The sequence below is a fragment of the Somniosus microcephalus genome, unplaced genomic scaffold (genome assembly GCF_052327205.1).
Source record: "Somniosus microcephalus isolate GS21.2 unplaced genomic scaffold, FLI_Smic_1.0 unresolved_chr1, whole genome shotgun sequence".
In the NCBI taxonomy this organism is placed as follows: domain Eukaryota; kingdom Metazoa; phylum Chordata; class Chondrichthyes; order Squaliformes; family Somniosidae; genus Somniosus; species Somniosus microcephalus.
In genome coordinates, this window is record NW_028225179.1 from 167,331,813 (window position 1) to 167,354,720 (window position 22,908).

Here is a 22,908-nt window from a genome sequence, read left to right on the forward strand (position 1 = left end):
CAGTTACAGTGAATTGATAAACTGCCCACAGTTACAGTGAATTGATAAACTGTCCACAGTTACAGTGAATTGATAAACTGTCCACAGTTACAGTGAATTGATAAACTGCCCACAGTTACAGTGAATTGATATACTGTCCACAGTTACAGTGAATTGATAAACTGTCCACAGTTACAGTGAATTGATAAACTGTCCACAGTTACAGTGAATTGATAAACTGTCCACAGTTACAGTGAATTGATAAACTGCCCACAGTTACAGTGAATTGATAAACTGCCCACAGTTACAGTGAATAGATAAACTGCCCACAGTTACAGTGAATTGATAAACTGTCCACAGTTACAGTGAATTGATAAACTGCCCACAGTTACAGTGAATTGAGAAACTGTCCACAGTTACAGTGAATTGAGAAACTGCCCACAGTTACAGTGAATTGATAAACTATCCACAGTTACAGTGAATAGATAAACTGCCCACAGTTAGAGTGAATTGATAAACTGCCCACAGTTACAGTGAATTGACACACTGCCCACAGTTAGAGTGAATTGATAAACTGCCCACAGTTACAGTGAATTGATAAACTGCCCACAGTTACAGTGAATTGATAAACTGTCCACAGTTACAGTGAATTGATACTGTCCACAGTTACAGTGAACTGATAAACTGTCCACAGTTACAGTGAATTGATAAACTGCCCACAGTTACACTAAATTGATAAACTGTCCACAGTTACAGTGAATAGATAAACTGCCCACAGTTGCAGTGAATTGATAAACTGTCCACAGTTACAGTGAATTGATAAACTGCCCACAGTTACAGTGAATTGATAAACTGTCCACAGTTACAGTGAATTGATAAACTGTCCACAGTTACAGTGAATTGATAAACTGCCCACAGTTACAGTGAATTGATATACTGTCCACAGTTACAGTGAATTCATAAACTGTCCACAGTTACAGTGAATTGATAAACTGTCCACAGTTACAGTGAATTGATAAACTGTCCACAGTTACAGTGAATTGATAAACTGCCCACAGTTACACTAAATTGATAAACTGTCCACAGTTACAGTGAATAGATAAACTGCCCACAGTTACAGTGAATTGATAAACTGTCCACAGTTACAGTGAATTGATAAACTGCCCACAGTTACAGTGAATTGATAGACTGTCCACAGTTACAGTGAATTGATAAACTGTCCACAGTTACAGTGAATTGATAAACTGCCCACAGTTACAGTGAATTGATAAACTGTCCACAGTTACATTGAATTGATAAACTGTCCACAGTTACAGTGAATTGATAAACTGTCCACAGTTACAGTGAATTGATAAACTGTCCACAGTTACAGTGAATTGATAAACTGCCCACAGTTACAGTGAATTGATAAACTGCCCACAGTTACAGTGAATTGATAAACTGTCCACAGTTACAGTGAATTGATAAACTGTCCACAGTTACAGTGAATTGATAAACCGCCCACAGTTACAGTGAATTGAGAAACTGTCCACAGTTACAGTGAATTGATAAACTGTCCACAGTTACAGTGAATTGATAAACCGCCCACAGTTACAGTGAATTGAGAAACTGTCCACAGTTACAGTGAATTGATAAACTGCCCACAGTTACAGTGAATTGATAAACTGCCCACAGTTACAGTGGATTGATAAACTGCCCACAGTTACAGTGAATTGATAAACTGTTCACAGTTACAGTGAATTGATACTGTCCACAGTTACAGTGAATTGATAAACTGCCCACAGTTACAGTGAATTGATAAACTGTCCACAGTTACAGTGAATTGATACTGTCCACAGTTACAGTGAACTGATAAACTGTCCACAGTTACAGTGAATTGATAAACTGCCCACAGTTACACTAAATTGATAAACTGTCCACAGTTACAGTGAATAGATAAACTGCCCACAGTTGCAGTGAATTGATAAACTGTCCACAGTTACAGTGAATTGATAAACTGCCCACAGTTACAGTGAATTGATAAACTGTCCACAGTTACAGTGAATTGATAAACTGTCCACAGTTACAGTGAATTGATAAACTGCCCACAGTTACAGTGAATTGATATACTGTCCACAGTTACAGTGAATTGATAAACTGTCCACAGTTACAGTGAATTGATAAACTGTCCACAGTTACAGTGAATTGATAAACTGTCCACAGTTACAGTGAATTGATAAACTGCCCACAGTTACAGTGAATTGATAAACTGCCCACAGTTACAGTGAATAGATAAACTGCCCACAGTTACAGTGAATTGATAAACTGTCCACAGTTACAGTGAATTGATAAACTGTCCACAGTTACAGTGAATTGATAGACTGTCCACAGTTACAGTGAATTGATAAACTGTCCACAGTTACAGTGAATTGATAAACTGCCCACAGTTACAGTGAATTGATAAACTGTCCACAGTTACAGTGAATTGATAAACTGTCCACAGTTACAGTGAATTGATAAACTGTCCACAGTTACAGTGAATTGATAAACTGTCCACAGTTACAGTGAATTGATAAACTGCCCACAGTTACAGTGAATTGATAAACTGCCCACAGTTACAGTGAATTGATAAACTGCCCACAGTCACAGTGAATTGATAAACTGTCCACAGTTACACTGAATTGATAAACTGTCCACAGTTACAGTGAATTGATAAACTGTCCACAGTTACAGTGAATTGATAAACTGTCCACAGTTACAGTGAATTGATAAACTGCCCACAGTTACAGTGAATTGATATACTGTCCACAGTTACAGTGAATTGATAAACTCTCCACTGTTACAGTGAATTGATAAACTGTCCACAGTTACAGTGAATTGATAAACTGTCCACAGTTACAGTGAATTGATAAACTGCCCACAGTTACAGTGAATTGATAAACTGCCCACAGTCACAGTGAATTGATAAACTGTCCACAGTTACAGTGAATTGATACACTGCCCACAGTCACAGTGAATTGATAAACTGCCCACAGTTACAGTGAATTGATAAACTGTCCACAGTTACAGTGAATTGATAAACTGCCCACAGTTACAGTGAATTGATAAACTGCCCACAGTTACAGTGAATTGATAAACTGTCCACAGTTACAGTGAATTGATAAACTGCCCACAGTTACAGTGAATTGATAAACTGTCCACAGTTACAGTGAATTGATAAACTGCCCACAGTTACAGTGAATTGATAAACTGCCCACAGTTACAGTGAATTGATAAACTGCCCACAGTTACAGTGAATTGATAAACTGTCCACAGTTACAGTGAATTGATAAACTGTCCACAGTTACAGTGAATTAATAAACTGCCCACAGTTACAGTGAATTGATAAACTGCCCACAGTCACAGTGAATTGATAAACTGTCCACAGTTACAGTGAATTGATACACTGCCCACAGTTACAGTGAATTGATAAACTGCCCACAGTTACAGTGAATTGATAAACTGTCCACAGTTACAGTGAATTGATAAACTGCCCACAGTTACAGTGAATTGATAAACTGTCCACAGTTACAGTGAATTGATAAACTGCCCACAGTTACAGTGAATTGATAAACTGTCCACAGTTACAGTGAATTGATAAACTGTCCACAGTTACACTGAATTGATAAACTGTCCACAGTTACAGTGAATTGATAAACTGTCCACAGTTACAGTGAATTGATAAACTGTCCACAGTTACAGTGAATTAATAAACTGCCCACAGTTACAGTTAATTGATAAACTGTCCACAGTTACAGTGAATTGATAAACTGTCCACAGTTACAGTGAATTGATAAACTGTCCACAGTTACAGTGAATTGATAAACTGCCCACAGTTACAGTGAATTGATAAACTGTCCACAGTTACAGTGAATTGATAAACTGCCCACAGTTACAGTGAATTGATAAACTGCCCACAGTTACAGTGGATTGATAAACTGCCCACAGTTACAGTGAATTGATAAACTGTTCACAGTTACAGTGAATTGATACTGTCCACAGTTACAGTGAATTGATAAACTGTCCACAGTTACAGTGAATTGATAAACTGTCCACAGTTACAGTGAATTGATACTGTCCACAGTTACAGTGAACTGATAAACTGTCCACAGTTACAGTGAATTGATAAACTGCCCACAGTTACACTAAATTGATAAACTGTCCACAGTTACAGTGAATAGATAAACTGCCCACAGTTGCAGTGAATTGATAAACTGTCCACAGTTACAGTGAATTGATAAACTGCCCACAGTTACAGTGAATTGATAAACTGTCCACAGTTACAGTGAATTGATAAACTGTCCACAGTTACAGTGAATTGATAAACTGCCCACAGTTACAGTGAATTGATATACTGTCCACAGTTACAGTGAATTGATAAACTCTCCACTGTTACAGTGAATTGATAAACTGTCCACAGTTACAGTGAATTGATAAACTGTCCACAGTTACAGTGAATTGATAAACTGCCCACAGTTACAGTGAATTGATAAACTGCCCACAGTTACAGTGAATAGATAAACTGCCCACAGTTACAGTGAATTGATAAACTGTCCACAGTTACAGTGAATTGATAAACTGCCCACAGTTACAATGAATTGAGAAACTGTCCACAGTTACAGTGAATTGAGAAACTGCCCACAGTTACAGTGAATTGATAAACTGCCCACAGTTACAGTGAATAGATAAACTGCCCACAGTTAGAGTGAATTGATAAACTATCCACAGTTACAGTGAATTGACACACTGCCCACAGTTAGAGTGAATTGATAAACTGCCCACAGTTACAGTGAATTGACAAACTGTCCACAGTTACAGTGAATTGATAAACTGCCCACAGTTACAGTGAATTGATAAACTGTCCACAGTTACAGTGAATTGATAAACTGTCCACAGTTACAGTGAATTGATAAACTGCCCACAGTTACAGTGAATTGATAAACTGCCCACAGTTACAGTGAATTGATAAACTGCCCACAGTTACAGTTAATTGATAAACTGTCCACAGTTACAGTGAATTGATAAACTGTCCACAGTTACAGTGAATTGATAAACTGTCCACAGTTACAGTGAATTGATAAACTGCCCACAGTTACAGTGAATTGATAAACTGTCCACAGTTACAGTGAATTGATAAACTGCCCACAGTTACAGTGAATTGATAAACTGCCCACAGTTACAGTGGATTGATAAACTGCCCACAGTTACAGTGAATTGATAAACTGTTCACAGTTACAGTGAATTGATACTGTCCACAGTTACAGTGAATTGATAAACTGTCCACAGTTACAGTGAATTGATAAACTGCCCACAGTTACAGTGAATTGATAAACTGTCCACAGTTACAGTGAATTGATACTGTCCACAGTTACAGTGAACTGATAAACTGTCCACAGTTACAGTGAATTGATAAACTGCCCACAGTTACACTAAATTGATAAACTGTCCACAGTTACAGTGAATAGATAAACTGCCCACAGTTGCAGTGAATTGATAAACTGTCCACAGTTACAGTGAATTGATAAACTGCCCACAGTTACAGTGAATTGATAAACTGTCCACAGTTACAGTGAATTGATAAACTGTCCACAGTTACAGTGAATTGATAAACTGCCCACAGTTACAGTGAATTGATATACTGTCCACAGTTACAGTGAATTGATAAACTGTCCACAGTTACAGTGAATTGATAAACTGTCCACAGTTACAGTGAATTGATAAACTGTCCACAGTTACAGTGAATTGATAAACTGCCCACAGTTACAGTGAATTGATAAACTGCCCACAGTTACAGTGAATAGATAAACTGCCCACAGTTACAGTGAATTGATAAACTGTCCACAGTTACAGTGAATTGATAAACTGCCCACAGTTACAGTGAATTGAGAAACTGTCCACAGTTACAGTGAATTGAGAAACTGCCCACAGTTACAGTGAATTGAGAAACTGCCCACAGTTACAGTGAATAGATAAACTGCCCACAGTTAGAGTGAATTGATAAACTATCCACAGTTACAGTGAATTGACACACTGCCCACAGTTAGAGTGAATTGATAAACTGCCCACAGTTACAGTGAATTGATAAACTGTCCACAGTTACAGTGAATTGATAAACTGCCCACAGTTACAGTGAATTGATAAACTGCCCACAGTTACAGTGAATTGATAAACTGTCCACAGTTACAGTGAATTGATAAACTGCCCACAGTTACAGTGAATTGATAAACTGTCCACAGTTACAGTGCATTGATAAACTGCCCACAGTTACAGTGAATTGATAAACTGCCCACAGTTACAGTGAATTGATAAACTGCCCACAGTTACAGTGAATTGATAAACTGTCCACAGTTACAGTGAATTGATAAACTGTCCACAGTTACAGTGAATTAATAAACTGCCCATAGTTACAGTGAATTGATAAACTGCCCACAGTCACAGTGAATTGATAAACTGTCCACAGTTACAGTGAATTGATAAACTGTCCACAGTTACAGTGAATTGATAAACTGTCCACAGTTACAGTGAATTAATAAACTGCCCACAGTTACAGTTAATTGATAAACTGTCCACAGTTACAGTGAATTGATAAACTGTCCACAGTTACAGTGAATTGATAAACTGTCCACAGTTACAGTGAATTGATAAACTGCCCACAGTTACAGTGAATTGATAAACTGTCCACAGTTACAGTGAATTGATAAACTGCCCACAGTTACAGTGAATTGATAAACTGCCCACAGTTACAGTGGATTGATAAACTGCCCACAGTTGCAGTGAATTGATAAACTGTTCACAGTTACAGTGAATTGATACTGTCCACAGTTACAGTGAATTGATAAACTGTCCACAGTTACAGTGAATTGATAAACTGCCCACAGTTACAGTGAATTGATAAACTGTCCACAGTTACAGTGAATTGATACTGTCCACAGTTACAGTGAACTGATAAACTGTCCACAGTTACAGTGAATTGATAAACTGCCCACAGTTACACTAAATTGATAAACTGTCCACAGTTACAGTGAATAGATAAACTGCCCACAGTTGCAGTGAATTGATAAACTGTCCACAGTTACAGTGAATTGATAAACTGCCCACAGTTACAGTGAATTGATAAACTGTCCACAGTTACAGTGAATTGATAAACTGTCCACAGTTACAGTGAATTGATAAACTGCCCACAGTTACAGTGAATTGATATACTGTCCACAGTTACAGTGAATTGATAAACTGTCCACAGTTACAGTGAATTGATAAACTGTCCACAGTTACAGTCAATTGATAAACTGTCCACAGTTACAGTGAATTGATAAACTGCCCACAGTTACAGTGAATTGATAAACTGCCCACAGTTACAGTGAATAGATAAACTGCCCACAGTTACAGTGAATTGATAAACTGTCCACAGTTACAGTGAATTGATAAACTGCCCACAGTTACAGTGAATTGAGAAACTGTCCACAGTTACAGTGAATTGAGAAACTGCCCACAGTTACAGTGAATTGATAAACTGCCCACAGTTACAGTGAATAGATAAACTGCCCACAGTTAGAGTGAATTGATAAACTATCCACAGTTACAGTGAATTGACACACTGCCCACAGTTACAGTGAATTGATAAACTGCCCACAGTTACAGTGAATTGATAAACTGTCCACAGTTACAGTGAATTGATAAACTGCCCACAGTTACAGTGAATTGATAAACTGCCCACAGTTACAGTGAATTGATAAACTGTCCACAGTTACAGTGAATTGATAAACTGCCCACAGTTACAGTGAATTGATAAACTGTCCACAGTTACAGTGAATTGATAAACTGCCCACAGTTACAGTGAATTGATAAACTGCCCACAGTTACAGTGAATTGATAAACTGCCCACAGTTACAGTGAATTGATAAACTGTCCACAGTTACAGTGAATTGATAAACTGTCCACAGTTACAGTGAATTAATAAACTGCCCACAGTTACAGTGAATTGATAAACTGCCCACAGTCACAGTGAATTGATAAACTGTCCACAGTTACAGTGAATTGATACACTGCCCACAGTTACAGTGAATTGATAAACTGCCCACAGTTACAGTGAATTGATAAACTGTCCACAGTTACAGTGAATTGATAAACTGCCCACAGTTACAGTGAATTGATAAACTGTCCACAGTTACAGTGAATTGATAAACTGCCCACAGTTACAGTGAATTGATAAACTGTCCACAGTTACAGTGAATTGATAAACTGTCCACAGTTACACTGAATTGATAAACTGTCCACAGTTACAGTGAATTGATAAACTGTCCACAGTTACAGTGAATTGATAAACTGTCCACAGTTACAGTGAATTAATAAACTGCCCACAGTTACAGTTAATTGATAAACTGTCCACAGTTACAGTGAATTGATAAACTGTCCACAGTTACAGTGAATTGATAAACTGTCCACAGTTACAGTGAATTGATAAACTGCCCACAGTTACAGTGAATTGATAAACTGTCCACAGTTACAGTGAATTGATAAACTGCCCACAGTTACAGTGAATTGATAAACTGCCCACAGTTACAGTGGATTGATAAACTGCCCACAGTTACAGTGAATTGATAAACTGTTCACAGTTACAGTGAATTGATACTGTCCACAGTTACAGTGAATTGATAAACTGTCCACAGTTACAGTGAATTGATAAACTGCCCACAGTTACAGTGAATTGATAAACTGTCCACAGTTACAGTGAATTGATACTGTCCACAGTTACAGTGAACTGATAAACTGTCCACAGTTACAGTGAATTGATAAACTGTCCACAGTTACAGTGAATTGATAAACTGTCCACAGTTAGTGAATTGATAAACTGCCCACAGTTTCAGTGAATTGATAAACTGCCCACAGTTACAGTGAATTGATAAACTGTCCACAGTTACAGTGAATTAATAAACTGTCCACAGTTACAGGGAATTGATAAACTGCCCACAGTTACAGTGAATTGATAAACTGTCCACAGTTACAGTGTATTGATAAACTGTCCAGTTACAGTGAATTGATAAACTGCCCACAGTTACAGTGAATTGATAAACTGTCCACAGTTACAGTGAATTGATAAACTGCCCACAGTTACAGTGAATTGATAAACTGCCCACAGTTACAGTGAATTGATAAACGGCCCACAGTTACAGTGAATTGATAAACTGTCCACAGTTACAGTGAATTGATAAACTGCCCACAGTTACAGTGAATTGATAAACTGCCCACAGTTACAGTGAATTGATAAACTGCCCACAGTTACAGTGAATTGATAAACTGCCCACAGTTACAGTGAATTGATAAACTGCCCACAGTTACAGTGAATTGATAAACTGCCCACAGTTACAGTGAATTGATAAACTGTCCACAGTTACAGTGAATTGATAAACTGTCCACAGTTACAGTGAATTGATAAACTGTCCACAGTTACAGTGAATTGATAAACTGCCCACAGTTACAGTGAATTGATAAACTGTCCACAGTTACAGTGAATTGAGAAACTGTCCACAGTTACAGTGAATTGATAAACTGTCCACAGTTATAGTGAATTGATAAACTGCCCACAGTTATGGTGAATTGATAAACTGTCCACAGTTACAGTGAATTGATAAACTGCCCACAGTTATGGTGAATTGATAAACTGTCCACAGTTACAGTGAATTGATAAACTGTCCACAGTTACAGTGAATTGATAAACTGTCCACAGTTACAGTGAATTGATAAACTGCCCACAGTTACAGTGAATTGATAAACTGCACCGATTAGATCATGATATTTGGGATGGTGATATATTGCACTGATTGTGATAGAAGCATAGAAACATAGAAGATAGGAGCAGGAGTAGGCCATTCGGCCCCTCGAGCCTGCTCCGCCATTCAATGAAATCATGGCTGATCATCCAAATTCAGTACCCTGTCCCTGCCTTCTCCCCATATCCCTTGATCCCTTTAGCCTTAAGAAATATATCCAACTCCTTCTTGAATATATTTAATGAACTGGCCGCCACCGCCCTCTGTGGCAGAGAATTCCACAGGCTCACCACTCTCCGGGTGAAGAAATTCCTCCTCATCTCAGTCCTAAATGGCTTCCCCCTTATCCTTAGACTATGACCCCTGGTTCTGGACTCCCCGGCCATCGGGAACATCCTTGCTGCATCTAGTCTGTCCAGGCCTGACAGAATTTCATAGGATTCGATGAGATCCCCTCTCAATCTTCTTAACTCCAGTGAGTATAAGCCGAATCGACACAATCTCTCCTCATACGTTATTCCTGCCATCCCAGGTATCAGCCTGCACTCCTTCCATGGCAAGAACATCCTTCCTCAGATAAGGCGACCAAAACTTCACACAATATTCAAGGTGCTGTCTCACCAAGGCCCTGTACAACTGCAGCAAGACATCCTTGTTCCTGTACTCAAACCCTCTTGCTACGAAGGCCAACAATGATGTATATTTGGGATGGTGGCATATTGCACTGATTGTGATGTATATTTGGGATGTGATATATTGCACTGATTGTGATGTATATTTGGGATGGTGGCATATTGCACTGATTGTGATGTATATTTGAGATGGTGATATATTGCTCTGATTGTGATGTATATTTGAGATGGCGGTATATTGCACTGATTGTGATGTATATTTGAGATGGTGATATATTGCACTGATTGTGATGTATATTTGAGATGGTGGTATATTGCACTGATTGGATGTATATTTGGGATGGTGATATATTGCACTGATTGGATGTATATTTGAGATGGTGATATATTGCACTGATTGTGATGTATATTTGAGATGGTGATATATTGCACTGATTGTGATGTATATTTGAGATTGTGATATATTGCACTGATTGTGATGTATATTTGAGATGGTGGTATATTGCACTGATTGGATGTATATTTGGGATGGTGATATATTGCACTGATTGGATGTATATTTGAGCTGGTGATATATTGCACTGATTGTGATGTATATTTCAGATTGTGATATATTGCACTGATTGTGATGTATATTTGAGATGGTGATATATTGCACTGATTGTGATGTATATTTGAGATGGTGGTATATTGCACTGATTGGATGTATATTTGGGATGGTGATATATTGCACTGATTGGATGTATATTTGAGATGGTGGTATATTGCACTGATTGTGGTGTATATTTGAGATGGTGATGTATTGCACTGATTGTGATGTATATTTGAGATGGTGGTATATTGCACTGATTGTGATGTATATTTGAGATGGTGGTATATTGCACTGATTGTGATGTACATTTGGGATGGTGGTATATTGCACTGATTGTATTGTGATTCCTGCCCTGACTAAACTCAGACTTTCTGTTTGTTTCAGGGTGAATTGTCTGGGAAAACGAGGTATGAGATTGTGCCTAGACTAATCTTTTGATCAGTTCGACATTGTCCCTACCTAAAAATGATGTTCTAATGCTCAATATTGGTGCTTACAGAAGCGGTGAAGATCCTGTTTTGCTCTCATTGGTGGATGGGGAGCTATCCCTGGGGCCGAATGAAGGCCTCTTGCAATACATGGCATGGAGAGAAATGTTCGACAGCCTCAGCCCAGGTAAAGAGCAGCCTATTCACTCCTTCTAAACAGGTCAGTATTTACAGCAGTTTCAAGGGTGTGTGGGAGACCAGGATACAGTCTAAATGCTCAGCAATGTCAAAGTTCACAGCGGCTTTCCCAAAGTGCGCTGAGAATGATTTCTGGATAATGGCACAGAAATTCAGGTGGGAGGCTTCCCGCGGGTGTAAGCCCCCGACCTGCACTTACCTTGCGCGCCGGCCGTTGAGCTGTGGGCCCCCGTGGAATTGCGATACTGGGCCACCTCTAACTGCCGGCGCGCAGTGCTTGCGTATCCCAGGGGCGCAGTTAGTTCGATGCATCCCCTGGGATCACGTAGGCCATGGAGAGCCAATCGGAGCAGGGAATGCTTCATTCATAAGTTTGACAGGAAGGGCTGTCAAACTTATAAATATTATAAGCCGCAAAACATCACTAAATCTTCAAATAAATTTTTAAAAAACATCACATTTTTTAAATAAACTATAAATTACATGAAATAACTATTTTAAACAATAATTTAAATTTTTGAAAAAAATAATTTTATTTTCTAATGGCTAAAATTAAACTTACGTTTCTTTAAAGTATTTAAAAATAATAAACCTGTGGAAAAAATGATTTCATTTGAATTAATTCACCACTTACTTTGTAAAAAGCAGGCCTTGTGACTGCTTTTTATATGTGTAACTTCTGCAGACTTACCTTCCCGGGAAAACCTGCAAAAAAAACGTAAGTTCGATGCGCACGCGCTGCCTCTCCCGCGCACGCGTTCCACCTTTTAACCCCTTCTTTCAGGGGAACGGAAGTGCCGGTTTCCCGTGCATGCGCAGTGCATGCAGGAAACCGGCACTTCCATCGGGCCTACGGGTGAGTACCCTGTGCGTACTCACCCGTGGAGACCCGAATTTCTGGGCCATTATCTATCTGTCTCTGACACACAATCACACTCAGGGAACTCCTGCCATGTCATGTCATGATGTCCTGTAATTGGAGCCTCTGGCCCTGCCGTTAACACTGTTTGTCCATCCACGTCCTGGGGGCATTCCTGCAGTGCAGTGAAGGTTCACAGTGACAGTAAACCACGGGCGAGTGTGAGGAGAGGAAGGGTTTAAAAACAATCAGCAAAGGGTACACGGGTTCATAGCAAGTCATAGAGTTGCCAGCTTTAGTCAGAGAGCTTAGGTCATAGAATCAGAGAGATTTACGGCACAGAAGGAGGCCATTCAGCCCATCGTGTCCGCGCCGGCCGACAAAGAGCTATCCAGCCTAATCCCACTTTCCAGCTCTTGGTCCGTAGCCCTGTGGGTTACGGCACTTCAAGCGCACATCCAAGTACTTTTTAAATGTGATGAGGGTTTCCGCCTCTCCCACCCTTTCAGGCAGTGGGTTCCAGACCCCCACCACCCACTGGGTGAAAACATTTCCCCTCAAATCCCCTCTAAACCTTCTCCCAATTACTTTAAATCTATGCCCCCTGGTTATTGGCTTCTCTGCTAGGGTTAATAGGTCCTTCCTATCCACACTATCTAGGCCCCTCATAATATTATACACCTCAATAAGGTCTCCCCTCAGCCTCCTCTGTTCCAACGAAAACAAACCCAGCCTATCCAATCTTTCCTCATAGCTAAAATTCCCCAGCCCAGGCAACATCCTCGTAAATCTCCTCTGTACCCTCTCTAGTGTGATCGCATCTACATTTCCAAACCCATTATTCATCAACAATTTATTGCGTTTCACTCTGTAAGGCTCTGTAAGTGTTTAATGGGACCATTCCCAAGGTTTGTTAAGGTCCATTCTCCAGTAATATCAGACAGCACAGTTCAGTGTGGAGCTCAGCTTCTCCACTTTAGCCGAGTGCAGAATGTTCTGGGAAACCTGATTTTATATATAGAGGGAGATAGAGCCGGGAAACAAAATGGGGCCGTTAGATATCAGACTGAAGAAGGAAATATTCGGGCTGCAGGGCCATTGTACTCATGGAAGAGATGGGACTGGCCCTTGCTCTTGTCCTCGCCCCCGCCCCTAGCCTCCTCCTCCTAAGCCCCGCCCCTGCCCTCACCCACGCCCCCATCCTCGCCCCCGCTCACGCACCCGTCTCCCCCCCTCCTCCCCGCGTCCCTATACCTGCCGGCCCTAGGCACCCTGTTCCATTCGCAATTCCTGGGCTCACAGCATGTGGACACCTCTTCTGGAATTGTTGCAACTGGGAACCCCCCCCCACTGCCCTGAGGTACCTGGAAATCCCCCTGTCTGCCCCACATGGTTCCGGGGATGGGGGATCTTAGCTACAAGGACAGGTTGCAGAAGCTGGATTTGTTTTCATTAGAGCAAAGGAGGTTGAGGGGTGATTTGATCGAGGTGTACAAGGTTATGACTGGTTTGGATAGGCTAGATGGGGAAAGGCTGTTCCCATTAGTTGATGGTACAAGGACCAGGGGACACAGATTTAAGGTTTTGGGCAAGAGATACAGGGGGGACGTGAGGAAAAACTTATTTATGTAGCGAGTGGTGAGGACCTGGGACTCACTGCCGACGGAAGTGGTGGAAGCGGAGACTCAATGTCTTCAAAGGGGAGACTGGATAGGCACTTGAGGGAAATAAACTTGCAGGGCTACGGAGATAGTGCGGGGCAATGGGACTGACTGGATTGCTCTACAGAGAGCCGGCAGGGACTCGATGGGCCGAATGGCCTCCTTCTGTGCTAATTGGGTTGGGGCGCCAAAGTGGCGCAAAAGTCGCCTGAGCGCAGGATTTAGCGCAGCGATCGGAGTGATACCGATCACCAGAAATTCAGTTTCAGTGCCCCTCGAGGGACACGGGGCGAGGCTCGAGGCGCTCCGCGTCCCTCTTAGAGCGCTGAAACTGATTATCGCAGCGCAACGTGCCGCAGCGCCACACGCTGCGGCACGGCACGCTGCGGTACTGCAGGCCTTCCTCCCACTGTTAAGGGGGAGGTGCCTGCAACAGCGCGATCCCCGCTAGCGAGTGCCGGCAAATGAGCCCGGCACCAAGGAGAAGTGCCAGGCTCTCGGGAAACAGCCGGCAATGCCGCGGGGGCGGTGGGGGGGTGATTAGGAGGCCGGGGACGGAGGTGCTGGCAGGCAGCCGCCGAAAAAGCGGCCGCCCCGCACCTCCACCTTAACTTGCGCCGCTGCCGGCACAGTAAGGCCCCGTGAACCGGGCGCGGGTAGCGAACGGCGCAACTGCGGCGTTCGCTACCAAATATCACGAACGGGGCACGAATGGGGCGCTGCGCACACCGATGACGTCATCGGTGGCGGCGCAGCGCAAATGCCTAACGCCACCATTAGCGCCCCTACTGAATATCGCGGGAGGCGCAGCCAGTGGCGCTACAGCCACTGACTGCCTCTTTAGGCGCTAACAGGTGGCGCTACTCACCCAATTTCGCCCCCTATGACTCTCTGACTCTATGACATCCAGCGGTCCGATACCAGAAAGGTGAGGGCCCTCCCCTCAGAGTAATCAATCCCAGCAAGAAACGAAATCACTGACTGTGTTATTTTACCAGCGATAAATCACTGACTGTGTTATTTTAACCTTCCCCCAGCTCCAGCCTCTCTGACTCTGGATCCGAACACAGCCCATCCCCGGCTCATCCTGTCTGAGGACCGGACCAGTGTCAGATTCGGAAGCATACGGCTGCCGCTCCCTGACACCCCGGAGAGGTTTGATACCTGGGTCTTTGTCCTGGGATCAGAGGGGTTCACATCAGGGAGACACTACTGGGAGGTGGAGGTGGGGGACAAGACTGCGTGGGAGATCGGAGTGGCCCAAGAGTCTATCAGGAGGAGGGGCAACATCGACAGTAGACCTGAGGATGGATACTGGGCTGTGCGGCTGCAAAATGGGAATCAATATGAAGCTCGTACCTCCCCACGGACCCCCCTCACCCTGAGTGTGAAGCCCCAGAGGATTGGGGTCTACCTGGACTATGAGGGCGGGCAGGTGTCATTTTACAATGTGGACAACATGTCCCATCTCTACACTTTCACCCACACCTTCACTGAGGGCATCTTCCCCATCTTCAATCCCTGGACGAATTCCGATGGGAGAAACGCGGAGCCACTGAGAATCCGCTGGGTTTGAGGTCCCGATCGGTCTGATCTCCATTGGCCAGATTCCCCTGACTCAGGGTTATTGTCAGAGTCCCAGGGCGGGAGACACAGAGGGAGCCTGACAATAACCAACGGCTTTGCATTAACAACAGAGAGCCCCAGGTGGGCAGAGGAAATGCTTCAAAGACACCCTCAAAGCCTCCTTGAAAAAGTGTAACATCCCCACCGACACCTGGGAATTCCTGGCCCAAGACCGCACAAAGTGGAGGAGAAGCATCTGGGAAGGCGCCGAACACCTCGAGTCTCTTCGCCGGGAGCAAGCGGAAGCCAAGCGCAAGGAGCGCACGTCAACCCAAGCACCCCACCCACCCGCCCCTTCAACCACCATCTGCCCCGCCTGTGACAGAGACTGTAGGTCCCGCATTGGACTCATCAGCCAGCTGAGAACTCATTTTTAATGTGGAAGCAAGTCATCCTCGGTTCCGAGGGACTGCCTAAGAAGAAGAAAGTTATTAAATTATAAATGGTAACGGAATATAAAATAATATCACGCCCCCCCCCCATCACCGTGAGCAGGAGGTGAACCCTGAGACCCTCTCCTGAAATGGAGACGTTGAATTAATCGCCCCCGCCCCCTCTCAGCGTGTGAGTTGCCTTTAATTCAGGGGCCTGTCAATGCCCAGTTTATGGGGCGAATTTCACATCCAGTGCCATGGAGTCTGCGCTGATGACGCGTTGCTGCCCTCAGGTCCCACATGCCGACAATGGGAAGTGGGTGAATCAATCTGGAGACACATCGCTGTAGCTTTGTATAGGATTTCTCCCTCCATTCCTTTCCCCGGCCTGCGGCGAGATGTCTGAACGGTAAAGGCGGGTGGAATTCGCCAGCAGGGATTCCCGGCTTCCAGGTCCCGCCCCATTCCCATTGATCCACAGACATTGTGCTCAGGGCCCAATCAGAATTCCAGGCCCACAGTCTCTTGAGAATGTGTTACAAAGAGTGCTGTCCTGGCTGCAAGTTTTACATAGAAACATAGAAGATAGGAGCAGGAGTAGGCCATTCGGCCCTTCGAGCCTGCTCCACCATTCAACGAGATCATGGCTGATCATCCAAACCCTAGCACCCGGTCCCTATACCGACAGCCATCCCACCCAAGCCCTATCCCCGTAACCCCACGTATTTAATCCCCCCTAACACTAAGGGCCAATTTTTATCATGGCCAATCAACCTAACCCGCACATCTTTGGACTGTGGGAGGAAACCGAAGCACCCGGAGGAAACCCACGCAAACACGGGGAGAATGTGCAAACTCCACACAGACAGTCACCCGAGGCCGGATTCGAACCTGGGTCCCTGGCGCTGTGAGGCAACAGTGCTAACCACTATGCCACCGTGCTGTGGGGGAAAGTATGACTCACTGATTCCAAATATAGACGGACAGATGGAGGCAATTCGGCCCATCGTGCCTGTGCCGGCTCTTAACAAAAACAGATAATCATAATCATATTCATAATCATAATCAACTTTATTGTCATTGTTAGTGCGCAAGTGCAGTACAACGAAATGTAGGCTTGCGGCTCCCGAGAGTGTACATTTAGATTAAGACATTTAAACATTCAACATTCATTTGGCTTGTAATACATTAACATTAACATAAACATAATAAAGTGCATTGGCAGATGTGCAGGCTTTAGAGTTTATTTGTGGAGTTCAGTAGGATGACAGCCCTGGGAAAGAAGCTGTTCCTAAATCTGGTCGTTCGGGTGCGAATGCATCTGTAGCGTCTCCCAGATGTCAGGAGGGCGAACAGACTGTGGCTGGGGTGGGTAGGGTCTTTGATGATGGTCCGTGACCTCCGTAAACAGCGTTTCTGGTATATGTGCTCTATGGTCGGTAGCCGGGTGCCGGTAATGCGTTGGGCAGTTTTGACTACCCACTGCAGGGCTTTCCGGTCATAGTAGCTACAGCTGCCATACCATACTGTGATACAGTTCGTCAGGATGCTCTCTATTGTGCAGCGGTAAAAGTTAGAGAGGATCAGGGGTGACAGGTTACATCCCTTCAGCCTCCTTAGGAAATATAGGCGCTGCTGGGCCTTCTTCACCAGAGAGGAGGTATTGAGTGACCAGGAGAGGTCTTCCGTGATGTGGACTCCGAGAAACTTAAAGCTGTCCACCCTTTCCACCACAGCCCCATGGATGTGTCATGTTCTGGTCATTTTCACATTGTTGTTTGTGGGAGCTTGCTGTGCGCTGATTGGCTGCCGCCTTTCCCACCTCAAAAGTACTTCGTTGGCTGTAAAGCACTTTGAGACGTCCGGTGGTCGTGAAAGGCGCTATATAAATGCAAGCCTTTCTTTTTTGGTCGAGCTCTCCAATGAATCCCACTCCCCCCTGCTCTTTCCCCGTGGCCCTGCAAATTTCTCCTTTGCGAGTATTGATCCAATTCCCTTTTGAAAGTGACTATTGAATTCGCTTCCACCGCCCTTTCAGGCAGCGCATTCCAGATCACAACAACTCGCTGTGTAAAACAAAATCCTCCTCATCTCCCACCTGATTCTTCTGCCAGTCATCTTCAATCTGTGTCCTCTGGTTACTGACCCTCCTGCCACTGGAAACAATTTCTCCTGATTTACTCTATCAAAACCCCTCATGATTTTGAACACCTCTATCTCAACCTTCTCTGCTCGAAGGAGAACAACCCCAGCTTCTCCAGTCTCTCCACATCACTGAAGTTCCCCCATCCCTGACATCTTCTCGATTTATTTTGTACAGTTATTGTTGAATCTGAGGGACTGTGGGGGTGAAATCCGAATTGGGCGGGGGGGAGTAACACAGACAGGAAGGCGCCTGCCGCCAGTTAGACGCCCCTCCCAATATTCAGCTCTATTGACGTCAGCGGAACTGACTGTCAGACGGGATGTGTAATGGGCGGCTGGTGCAATACTGCCCGGTTTACGTCCCCTGACTGTCCAAATCACAGCAAATCCCCGTCCCACCTACAGCCTGGTTTACAAAGACTGCCTACCCGTCATCTGGGGTCTTGGGCTGTTGTACAGGTGAGCGCTTTCTCGCTCTGCATATGCTCAAAGAATTGCCTTCAGAGGTTTCAGCTGTAGTTTAGAATTATCAGTAGACGAAAGAGTTAAGTCAAGTCCTAGACGTTAGATGGGTCCTTTGAGTTACTGGCTTTTGATTCATGATTGCGAAGAGATTAGATGATTGACCTATAGTAACTTGTTGAATCGCTGCCCCTTCATTCACCTGTTCACCATTTCTTTTACAAAGTTATCCACGTTTTATTCTCAAGGTCTGCTGCGAGTCACTCGTCGCTTTCTAAGACTGAATGGAGATCTTACGGTGGCACAAGGTTGGCCAGTATGGAAGAACCTTCACCAAACAGGGTTTGACCTGGGCATGTTACCGAGCCTTTACCTGGAGATCCAGGTAACGATAGGGTTTAGGGAGTTGGGACTCGCCCATGAGAGGGATCTCGGACACGAGAGCCAGGTATGAAACCGTCCTGATGACTCGGTCTCATTCTGGATCTGGTGAAGCAACAGGCTGCTGCTGTCAGCACCAGAACAGATGTTGGGGAGGTCCATGGACGTCAGTCCGCCGTCTTGCTGATGGGAAATTTTGGGGGGCAATTTTAACCCAAACCCGCCCGTCGGGGAACTGACGGGATCTGGCGCAATACTGGCTTCACACCCCGCCCAATTTTACACCCCTTGCAGTCAGCGGCGTGACTTATATTGGCGGGGTGTGAATCCGGCGCTCCACCCGATCTCCCGGGACTCCCGCCCAGAGAGTTGGGTTAAAGTTACCCCACATCCATAGTTCCAATTCATTCCTGAAGCACAACAGGAAATTGTGGGACAGGAGCCCAGTGAAGGAAGTGTTAGGTACTTAAACAATCTCGCAAGACTACATGTAGGGAAGGAGCAAAGTTTGCTGATAAGGGAAGCAATATAATACAAATCGCTTTATTGGCATGATAAGGTACATCTTATGTTGCCAAAGCATCAAAATACATTTATGGTTGAACACATAAACGCGGTTCCATTCTTACAGTGTATAAACAGGTATATCCCTGAGTTTATAAATATATTTTCGCCTTGTTTATATATACTCTTGTCTTAGTTTACTGGTTGTCCCTCTGTTCATGGCAAGCTGTAACATAGTGTGCCGCCAGTGTTACACAGCTTCTCTCCTCCCCCAGTAGGAATGGGAGTTTTTGGTTGTCAGTCAGATTTCTGAATTCAGGGCATATTTGTGAGAATTTTTGATAGAAATTCTCTCTGATGCCCTGATATTTTCCACAGGCTGTGAGGAAGTGCATCTCTGTCTCAACTACTCCCTGACTGCAGTGAGAGCATATCCTGTCTTCTCTTGGCAGCCTGGTCTGCCTGTGTCTGCCTTTTTCGATCGCTAGGCTATGTTCGCTAAGTCTGTACCTTGTCAAGGTTCTTCTCAGTTTGTTATCCCTGCAAGTTAGATGTAGGATATCTGTGACAGGAATGCAACAGAGAGATGGGGTACTCTTTAATTTGGACCCAAAAAAAAAAGAAAAAAAAAACAAACCCAATTTGACTGTAAATAAACAAAAGTTCAACTAAAACTTAACAAATCAAATTAAAATTTGGTTTTCCGGGTTGATAATGCACTCCAGTCCCCGCGGCGCCCACCGGTCGCGGAAATACTCAAGCGCGCCAGCGGACACCGCGTGCTCCATCTCCAGGGCCACCCGGGCGCGAACATGGCCGCGGAAGAGAGGCAGGCAATCCCAGAGAGATGGGGAAATACACCTTGCCGATCGAATGGGCGGCCTGCGTCAGTTCAATCATTTTATTCCTCGGCCGAGAAATGAGTCTGGGGCGGCGGCACACACTGGGCAGGATCAGATCGGCTGCCCGTTTTACGCAGCGCCTGACATTCAGTTCCGGTGCAGTCACCCGCCCGTTTTGCCACATCGCCCGAGGCGAGTTTCCAGGGGCCTCGTCTTTAATTCAGTGAGTGTCCTTCAGACTAAAAGGATCTGCTTGGCAGGTGTAACAAGACTCGCATAGGCTGTACTTACCCGGCCTTCAGTGGAGGGGTAGTCGAGAGTGTGCGCCCCTGGGATGGAAAGCTGAGCGCTGCAGGGAAGGTGGACCATCTTCTGGCGCCCCGGACTTGGCATTGAGCAATCGGCTCAGTTTACACACGGTGTGTGAGCTGAACAACATTTACTATAATATTGCATGAATATTACAAGTATTCCTGGCTACAAACTCTTATATAATGAATATGTATTGTCTTCATTTACTATATGCACTGTATTAATCTCATATATTCATGTTAAAAATAAAGACAGATCTCAAGGGGACTCAGGTGTGCGGACAGTTTCATTGAAGGTCTTGAACTCAACTGCAATTCAGCGGGAAGCTTAACAACCTACACGGTGTTTATAGAGTCACACAGTGTATATAGAGTCACACAGGCCTAGAAATTCACTATGGCCCCGCCAGCTGGCTAGCGCCCAAAAGTTAGCGCTGGGCGGGAAGCCTGTAGCGATCGTCAGATATTCATTGTTAGCGCCCCAATTCGGAACCGGGCGCTATATCAGGGTGTGCCCGCCTCCGCTTGGGGCGCTGACACTGAATATCAGCGCTCTTGGCGCCGCTGCGCCAGCCGCTGCGAAGCAGCAGGCTGCGGTACTGCAGGCCTCCTCCTTCTCTTAAGGGGGAGCTGCCTGCAACGGGGAGATTGCCGCTGGATAGTGCCGGCAAATGAGCCCGGCACCACAGAGAAGTGCCGGGCTCGCGTAAAGCAGCCGGCAATGCTGCGGGGGTGGGGGGGGGTGGAGGAGGCCGGCGAAGGAGGTGCGGGCAGGCGGCCGCCGAAAAAGCGGCCGGCTGCACCTTCCGCTTTAAAGCGCCCCGCTAAGGCAGCAGGACGGCCCCGTTTTCTGGTCGCTGTTTGCGGCCGCTTCGGAGGAGGGGGCCGCAACTAAATATGGGGATCGGGCCGGTTTCAGGGCGGAACCGGGGCACTGCGCACACCGATGACGTCATCGGTGCCGGCGCAACGCTAACGGCTACTGCCGCCAATACCGCTGCGCTGAATATCTGCGCAAACTCATTTCTGGCACAAAATCACACTTTAGGCGTTAACTGGGCGCAAAGCTGGCAGCGCCTTAATGAATTTCTAGGCCACAGTGTTTATAGAGTCACACAGTGTTTATAGAGTCACACAGTGTTTATAGAGTCACACCGTGTTTACAGAGTCACACAGTGTTTATAGTGTCACACAGTGTTTATAGAGTCACACAGTGTTTATAGAGTCACACGGTGTTTATAGAGTCACACGGTGTTTATAGAGTCACACGGTGTTTATAGAGTCACACGGTGTTTATAGAGTCACACGGTGTTTATAGAGTCACACGGTGTTTATAGAGTCACACGGTGTTTATAGAGTCACACGGTGTTTATAGAGTCACACAGTGTATATAGAGTCTCACAGTGTTTATAGAGTCACACCGTGTTTATAGAGTCACACAGTGTTTATAGAGTCACACAGTGTATATAGAGTCACACAGTGTTTATAGAGTCACAGTGTTTATAGAGTCACACCGTGTTTATAGAGTCACACGGTGTTTATAGAGTCACACGGTGTTTATAGAGTCACACGGTGTTTATAGAGTCACACAGTGTATATAGAGTCACACCGTGTTTATAGAGTCACACAGTGTTTATAGAGTCACACGGTGTTTATAGAGTCACACAGTGTTTATAGAGTCACACAGTGTTTATAGAGTCACACAGTGTATATAGAGTCACACCGTGTTTATAGAGTCACACAGTGTTTATAGAGTCACACGGTGTTTATAGAGTCACACAGTGTATATAGAGTCACACAGTGTTTATGGAGTCACACAGTTTATAGAGTCACACAGTGTTTATAGAGTCACACAGTGTTTATAGAGTCACACAGTGTTTATAGAGTCACACAGTGTTTATAGAGTCACACGGTGTTTATACAGTCACACGGTGTTTATAGAGTCACACCGTGTTTATAGAGTCACACCGTGTTTATAGAGTCACACCGTGTTTATAGAGTCACACGGTGTTTATAGAGTCACACCGTGTTTATAGAGTCACACAGTGTTTATAGAGTCTCACGGTGTTTACAGAGTCACACCGTGTTTACAGAGTAACACAGTGTTTATAGAGTCACACAGTGTTTAT

The 22,908-nt window shown here is 44.3% G+C and overlaps 1 protein-coding gene across 1 annotated transcript in view; it reads left to right on the forward strand.

The window, feature by feature from the left end:
* The window catches only part of LOC147096508 (nuclear factor 7, brain-like), a 59,579-nt gene extending 38,532 nt beyond the window's left edge, over nucleotides 1–21,047 (forward strand). The window contains exons 4-6 of the mRNA XM_085975310.1: nucleotides 11,373–11,395; nucleotides 11,488–11,603; nucleotides 15,172–21,047. Of these exons, the coding sequence (XP_085831436.1) occupies nucleotides 11,373–11,395; nucleotides 11,488–11,603; nucleotides 15,172–15,710 (678 nt within the window). The 3' untranslated portion in view covers nucleotides 15,711–21,047. The remainder of the gene's footprint in view (nucleotides 1–11,372; nucleotides 11,396–11,487; nucleotides 11,604–15,171) is intronic.
* The last annotated feature ends 1,861 nt before the right edge of the window (nucleotides 21,048–22,908 follow it).